Source organism: Delphinus delphis, chromosome 3 (genome assembly GCF_949987515.2).
Source record: "Delphinus delphis chromosome 3, mDelDel1.2, whole genome shotgun sequence".
NCBI lineage: Eukaryota > Metazoa > Chordata > Mammalia > Artiodactyla > Delphinidae > Delphinus > Delphinus delphis.
The window spans coordinates 58,276,950-58,285,210 of record NC_082685.1 but is presented as its reverse complement, the minus strand read 5'-3'; the positions used below and the strand labels follow the sequence as shown (position 1 = coordinate 58,285,210).

The following is an 8,261-nucleotide window of genomic DNA, read 5'->3' as shown; positions in this document are numbered from 1 at the left end:
TATCACACTGAAACTGGTTGTTGAATATCTACCAGCACACCACTAGCTCAGATATACTACTATTCTGTCTGTCTGGTCATAGGCCCACTCTGCTCCACTATTGTCGTCTACTCTGGTCTTCAGTTCCTGATTTCCATTCCCAAAAGAGAGAAATCAACAGTTGAAAGAGTTGAATCGTCACTTAAAAACTAATGAGATAGGGACTTCCCTGGTGGCATGGTGGTTAAGAATCTGCCTGCCAATGCAGGGGACACAGGTTCTAAGCCCTGGCCTGGGAAGATCCCACATGCCCTGGCAACGAACAGTGGCTTCTGCTCGCCACAGCTAGAGAGAGCCCGCATGCAGCAGGGAAGGCCCAACACAGCCATAAATAAATAAATAAATAAATAAAAACTAATGAGATAATAGAGCTGAGGTTAAGGAAATGGATGCACAAGCTGGCTATAAATGATGTGTAAACTTCAGTGTGGAGCACCAATCTCTGGCTCTTCTCTCCCTCCAGGAGACCCTCTACCACAATGAATGACTATCATCAGTCCAGCACCACGGTCTTATGTAGACAGAGTCCCAAAGCACTCTGAAGAAGCCATTGGTTGCCCTCCAGGTATCCATCTCACAGGCTTATCCAGATGGCCAACTGAAGGATTTAAAGATACATAAGATTTCCATGCTGACAGCTGGAGAAGACAAGACTTTCCCATCTCTGGCCTACAATCACCTCTGGGGTTAATAAATTTTGTAAATCATAAAATTAGGATTATAGCATGTAAGAGAGCTGGTAGAATCCTTAGAGGTTATTCAACACTCAACATCTTCCCAACTCTCTCATTTTTCAAATGAAGTAATTGAGTCCACATGACAGTAAATAGCTTGCCCAGGGTCACATAATAAATTAATGGCCAACATCCAAGGCTCCTAATACCTGGAGCAGAGGCCTTTCTTTAACATCCTAAATTCCTTTTAGAGAATTTATATGATCTTTAGAGAATGTGAGCAGGAGCAAGCACAAAGTTTACATGCAAAAAGCTCACCACCTTCCCCTCTCCTTCCTAGAAAATTAAAGAATGTTTTTATAGAGTACCAACTAAATGCCAAGTGCTATGGGGAGCACAGAAGAATAAGACCCAGTCACTCATACACAGGAAGTGAATGTGGGATCACTCCTAAAACTCTTTCAAGGGGTGTGGGAGATTCCTTGGGTCTAATGTGACCCCTGTTCTGAACACACAGTCAGTGGCATGGAAATCAACCCTGCTGTCTTAAGAAGTGAAAATTAAACAATAGATTTTTTTAAAGTATCATTCAGTTACAATATTAAATCAGTTTCAGGTGTAAATATTAGATTCTTGATTGGGAAAAGTAGGAAAGAGAGAAAAGGCCACTGAGGCAAAACTCAGTGTGCTTTTCCCAAGTAACTCAGTGTGGGACACCTCTCTTCCCCAAGGAGAGAATCCCACAAGCAAGGAAAGGAAGAGAGCTTGCTGGGCTGAGAGCCAGAGCTTTAGTCCATTAAGGACATTTTGCATTTGAGACATTCATACCCATCCTCCTAGAAAAATGAAACAGAAAAAAAGACACAGAATAGGAGCCCAAATTTCTTATTAGATTTCAACATATCTAAAATCACTCTGTCAAACTGCTATAAAAATTTCTAAACATTTTCATTTCTGTACTTATCTTCTCACATAAAGATAATAGTTTGCAGGCTGACACTAATCCCAGCCCACACTTTGAGTTCACTGCTCTAAAAAGGCCTGGGGAACTCCTTGGCCCCTGGAACTCCTTTGGTGGGGGGATTTCTGAGCTCCCTTTCTCATCTAAATCCAGTCCAGGGTGCTGTGAAGTGATCTGGATTGTGGTCACAGAGTAATGAGTTAGGACTGTAACTTCCTGTTTGTACTTCCTTCTTCATCTCTTTAGCCTGCCTTCCCCAGCCTTAGAAAAGAGTTTCACCAACCAAGGAAGGTCTCCACCCCTTCATTGCAGTCCCCGACCCTACCTAATATTGTTTCGGGTTCTTCCTAGGGGCCACAAGTTCTTTTGTTCATTCATTCCTTCACTCATTTGTTCATTCATCCAGGCATCTTCTTCAGCACTAAGAATACAAAGTGAATCTTAAAGACAGATTCCTGCCTAAGGAGCTTATGTCCTAGCAACAAAGTGCTATCAGAAAGAAAGGCATCAGTCTTCTGAAATATAGCCCTGGGTGGCCCAAAGGTTGATTCTCACATATACAAGCAGTTAACAAACTAGAGCTCTAACAAATATAAAATGGTAGACCTACTAGGAATGAAGGAAATTTACCAGAACTTACTTTGGTAGAATATGGTAGAAGGGACTGTTGAGAGGTGGCCTCTGAAGTGTGTCTGCTCCAGGGTCCCACGTGACTTTACAGTCACCAAGGGAGGAGGTAGGAATGGTGCACTTGGTTGCTTGTGTAAAATGAGTAGGAGAGGGCCCCAAGTAGAGTTCCTCTATAATTATTAACACCTTGAGGAGGAAGGCAGGGTAAGGAGTGGGGTCTTATTAACGGGTGAGGACACCATAACTTTGAGGGATAGATGACCTATCTTTAGAATTAGCAGAGCTAGGAAACTTGCTTGCTCTGGGCTACAAGATTCTGAAAAATGAGCCCTCAAGCAGGAAGAGACAAAAGTCTGACTTATAGAGGGTAGAAACCTCCTGGGTAGGGAAAGGCCTCAGCCCATCTGTCAGCCTGGGAGGGAAGAAGGGCTGGCAGGGCGGGGCAGGGCGGGGCTTCCCTTGGAGGCTTTGGGCTGAGTCCCTCCTCCCTGGTCCCCCATTGGGTCAGTGGCTCCTACAGCCCTGCCAGTGAGGGACAAATGAGAAGAGCTGTTGATTTTTTCCCCCTTGGCCATTCAGCATTTCCCTACATAAATACTGAGAAAGATCCTGCCTTCTCCTCACTTCTCTGGACTTGGCCCTGGGCTAGACTTGGTCCCCTGGGGGTGGGAAGGGCCATGGGGGACTTGTTTATGCTCAGGGTGGCTGTGGGCATATGCTATGCAACCTTCAGTGCCTCTGCCTGGTAAGTCCTTCCCTCTCCCTCCCCCCCACCCCCCCTCCTCACCAAGGAAGCTTCTACTACCTCATCCCCATTCACCATTACCTCACTTTTTCTCTTTTTGGTAGGTCAGTGAACAATTTCCTGATAACAGGTCCCAAGGTAGGATGATCTCCTGCTCCTGTTTTTACCCATCCAGGTTCCTAAGGGAACTCTTTTGGGGAAGGAAAAGAGGGGAAGGGAGATAGTGCCAGAAGTCACCCACCCAGAGGAACCTATGATTGATTATTCCCTAATGGAGAGCTAACCCATTTGAGTCTTGCTTGCACCCTCTGACCCAGATGACCTGACTAGAGCCAGGGTTGAAGCTCACATCCTTTCCCCTCTGCCAGGCCTATCTGACCTACACCACCAGTGTGGCCCTGGGTGCCCAGAGTGGCATTGAGGAGTGTAAGTTCCAATTTGCTTGGGAACGCTGGAACTGCCCTGAAAATGCTCTCCAGCTTTCCACTCACAACAGGCTGAGAAGTGGTAAGTTTGTGCACCTGTACAAAGGGGTGTATGTCCATGAAGTTGGGCTTGAAGTATATATGTATGTGTAACATGTATGTGTACAGTGCAATGAAAAAGTTAGCAGTGATCTGCCACTTCCTTGTTGTGTGACCTCAAGTGAGTTACTTCCTCTCTCAACCTCAGTGTTGTCATTTGGGTCAATAAGGTCAGCTGTTTAGCTCACCAGGAGTGTTGTGAGGGTTGAATGAGGTGAATACAAAGGTATCTCTATAGAAATGTAATTACTCTATTTTTTAATGCATGTCTGTATTTGTGTTTGTACACACTTATCTTGTACTGATTTGCATGAAACAAAAATGGGGAAAGGGCTCTGTGTCTGCAGCCCCTGAGGGAGTTTCAACTGTCATAAAATCCCAACAACAGAGAAACAGAGATCACACATTGAGCTATGCTTCAACTTGAGTGTGTGTGTGTGTGTGTGTGTGTGTGTGTGTGTGTGTGAGCAGTTGTTTGTAACTATGTATAGTAGTTTGCATGAAAGTTGTTTATGTAGAAACTATTAATGAAGAGTTGCCTGAGAAAAGCTAGGGGGAAGGGAGTAAAGAAGATAGGAAAAAAAGTATCTTCCTGTGGGGTATACAAATAGGATGAGAAGTAAAATGGGACAACGTTTATAAACAGTTAGGAAGATACAAGCTCAGTAAGTGGTAGGTATTATCATGATGACTATTACATGGCTCCAACTCCATGTCAGAGAGAAGAAAATACCCTTCTCTCTTTCATGAGCCAGCCTCATAGCTCTGAGTCCTCACTGCCTAAGGACAAGAAGCAATGGCTAATGAACAGAGGCCTAGGCTGGATATCAGGGGGATAGTGTCCTGGTCCCAACACCATAACTGGTGAGGAGAGTGGCCTTGGTCTCATCACTTTATCTCTGGGTTTTACTTTCCCCATCTGTAGCATGGGGATGCTCATTCCTGCCTGGATGAAGTAAGGATGCTGGAAAGGCATGTACTGTTCTCTCAAGTAGAAGAGCATTCTCTTAATAAACCCAAAGAGGGAGGGGGACAGGAGAGAGAAATGAAATGGCATTTCTTTTCCAAAAACTCTTCTTTGGGTCATCAGGGTCCTAGTTTCCAGCCCCCTCTTTCTTTCCAAAGCCACCAGGGAGACTTCCTTCATTCATGCTATCAGCTCTGCTGGAGTCATGTACACCATCACCAAGAACTGTAGCATGGGCGACTTTGAAAACTGTGGCTGTGATGAGTCAAAAAATGGAAAAACAGGTAAGTTGTGCTCTCTGATGGGGGTGGGAAGAGGTGAAGGGTATAGAGCTGAGCGTAGGCTAAACTCTTCCAGGGAAAGGCTGAGGGACACAGCTTCTTCAAACCCCTAGACTCTAGCAGCAGCTTCATTGGTGGGAGCTCCTAGATCTAGACCCTCCTAAGAACTGAGCTGGATCCATGATTCTAGGACCAGCAAGTAGCACCAAGCTCTAAAGCCAACAAGGCATCTAGGAAGGAGGAGGCCAAAGAGAGTTTAAAGCTAACCCTTGTATTTCAGGCTTAGAATGACTTGTGCATAATCCAGAGCTACCCAATTATCTGCAGACAGCCTAAGAGACTTGGATTTGTCACTAATGAGGGAGGAGGTGGCTCTAACAAGACTACTGTAGCATAATGGTACAGAATTCTAGAATGTTTGAACTGCAGTGAACATTTGAGATCCTCTAGGCCAGCCCCAGCGTGCCTACCTTTACTTTGGGTATAGAGTTGAACTGTCTAGAGTTGGTGAGTACCTGAAGGGTGGGCAGTTGGCTTTGGGAATAGGACTCCCCCCGACCACCACCGAAAATACCTCCATTTCCCTGTTTCACCTTTTTCCTTTTTCTTTGGCCGCCCTGCGTGGTTTGCAGGATCTTAGTTCCCTGACCAGGGATTGAACCCCGGCCTTGGCACTGAGCGTGCGGAGTCCTAACCACTGGACTACCAGGGAATTCCCTCCCTGTCTCACCGTTAGCTATAGCTTTACACACTTCTAGGACTCTTGGGGATGGTCTATGTCAGCTAAAATGACCTTGACTCTTCTCCAGGGACTTAGCAGGAAGCTATACACAGAACTTATTCTTTCCTTATGCGTAGGAGGCCATGGCTGGATCTGGGGAGGCTGCAGTGACAATGTGGAGTTTGGGGAAAGAATCTCCAAACTCTTCGTGGACAGTCTGGAGAAGGGGAAGGATGCCAGAGCCCTGATGAATCTTCATAACAACAGGGCAGGCAGGCTGGTACGTATAAGAGTTGACCAATGAGCCAACAGGCTCAGTATTTACAAAAGCCTCACATCCATACAGACCTTCACAACTTACCAAGAGCTGTCTCATACATGTTTCATCCTCACACCACCCAGCAGGACTGGGATAGCTACCCCCATTCTCTGGATGACAAAGCCAGTTAAGGCAGAGCCGTGGCTTGGCCAAGGCAATACATCTAATAAGTATCAGAACCAGACAATGAACACAGATCTTTTAGCCTAGTCCTTTTATCACTAAACCTTATATGCTAGCTCCTTCTACAGGCAGGTTTCTGAGAACACAGAACAAAGGCCTTGCTTTCACGACTTAAAATTTCAACCATTTCAACTGCATTTCTAGGAAATTAACAGGGGTTTATCATACAACCTATGTCCTAATGTCTTTCTGGGCTTGGAGGGGTTGGGACTGATCTAAGCTTCTCTGGAAGGTCTAATCTCCCCCAAGACTTTTGGTGGGGTAGCAATCCTTGGAGTGTTCTGAACTGAAATCTGGAGTCTAGTTGTATTAGAAGCTAAGAGCATAGAAATTTCCCTTTGAACCTATACCTAGATGTCCTGGTTGCCCATGGCAAAGGGAAGAGGTTTTCAAGGCAATTACAACCATGGGTAATCGCCTTGGGGGTAGGGGTTCAGAGCTTCCTTCCCTCTGGGAGAGGGCCCAAAAGACAAATCCAAATACCCACAAATACTCTAGCCCCCAGCTTCAACACAATAACAGTGCCAATGATCATGTTTTTCATTTTTAATTTACAAATTACTTTCTTGATCATTCTTATTCTTATGGGCAGAAAAAGAAACAGGCTCACAAGTGATGAAGTTAGGCCTTCAGCCTAGGTTACCTGACTTCAGTAACCTCCTCAACACTTGCCTCACTTCTTCCATAAGAATCACTCAGGGGAATGTTAAAATCACCAATACCATGGCCTTTAAACCTCTGAACTTCCTAATTGAGAAGATATGAGGTAGGGCCCAGATCTTCTTATGGGCCTCCCTCATAATTCTAATGTACTCTAAAGTTAAGAAGCACAAATCTAAAATATTCCATTAATTGCTAGCCTTTGGTCTTCTCTACTCAGAGCCAATCTCCTTTTGTCCTCCCTCTCTCTTTCTCTCTCTGTGAAGGCAGTGAGAGCCACCATGAAAAGGACTTGCAAATGTCATGGCATCTCGGGGAGCTGTAGCATCCAGACATGCTGGCTGCAGCTGGCTAACTTCCGGGAGATGGGCAACTACCTAAAGGCCAAGTATGACCAGGCACTGAAAATTGAGATGGATAAGCGGCGGCTAAGGGCTGGGAACAGTGCCGAGGGCCACTGGGCACCCACTGAGGCCTTCCTTCCTAGTGCAGAAGCTGAGCTGATCTTTTTAGAGGAATCGCCTGATTACTGTACCCGCAATTCCAGCTTGGGCATCTATGGCACAGAGGGTCGGGAGTGTCTGCAGAACAGTCACAATACATCCAGGTGGGAGCAATGCAGCTGCGGGCGCTTGTGTACAGAGTGTGGCCTGCAGGTGGAAGAGAAGAGAACTGAGGCTATAAGCAGCTGTAACTGCAAATTCCAGTGGTGCTGCACGGTCAAGTGTGACCAGTGTAGGCATGTGGTGAGCAAGTACTACTGCACGCGCTCCCCAGGCAGTGCTTGGTCCCAGGGCAAGGGCAGCACACGATAGCACCCCACAGGAACTTACTTGCTCAGTTGCATGACAATGGAGGGGGGACACAGCTTTTCTCTGGGAGAGAAGAGATAAGAAAAACAATTGGAAAGTCACAGGGTTGATCTGTAGTCCTCTTGATATCTGCTGTACATGGGAAAATGGAGGCCTAAGATTATACAGCATGTTCTTGACAGAGCTGAAATGGGAATCTGGGCCTCCTAACTTGGGTAGACCCCGTTTCATCTTTCCTACAAGTTACTTCCTGGTCTTTCTGCCTGTAATTTTGCAGTTTGCTAAAGGGGGAGTTTTGGTTTGGGGTCCATATCCAAAAAGACCTTCAAAGTACTTGCCCCTGGAGTTTCAGACCATGTCCAACCCAGCTGTATGGCTGAGAATCAGAGAATGGAAGCCAAAAATGAGAGTTCTGTCCAGAGTCCTGAAGGAGCAACCTTCCCCTACTCTGGCAAGCTCCAGAAAGACCAACTACAAGTTCATACAGATAAGTGGGGCAGAGGCTATATACCTGCCTAGAGGGAGGTATATACGGTGTTGGGTTTTTTACCTCAATATGCACTTTTGAAAAGTTCACCCCACCCAACCCTGGGGAAACCAGTACCCAATATAACCTGATGACTTTTCCAGCTCAGAAACTATCTCTGGAGCCACGGAGAAGGGATGGTTACAGTAAGTGGACAGATGACTACAACTTACCTGCTCAAGGCCCCCCAAGAGGGATTTTCCCCCAAAGAGCTGTAGA

General features: G+C 45.9%; 1 protein-coding gene across 1 annotated transcript; it reads left to right on the top strand.

Annotated features, from left to right (window-relative positions):
- Positions 1-3,019: 3,019 nt before the first annotated feature.
- WNT8A (Wnt family member 8A) lies at positions 3,020-7,519 on the top strand. The gene is made up of 5 exons (XM_060006919.1): positions 3,020-3,187; positions 3,418-3,556; positions 4,699-4,824; positions 5,680-5,822; positions 6,971-7,519. Exons 1-5 carry the CDS (start codon positions 3,020-3,022, stop codon positions 7,517-7,519), a joined length of 1,125 nt encoding a protein of 374 aa, XP_059862902.1.
- The last annotated feature ends 742 nt before the right edge of the window (positions 7,520-8,261 follow it).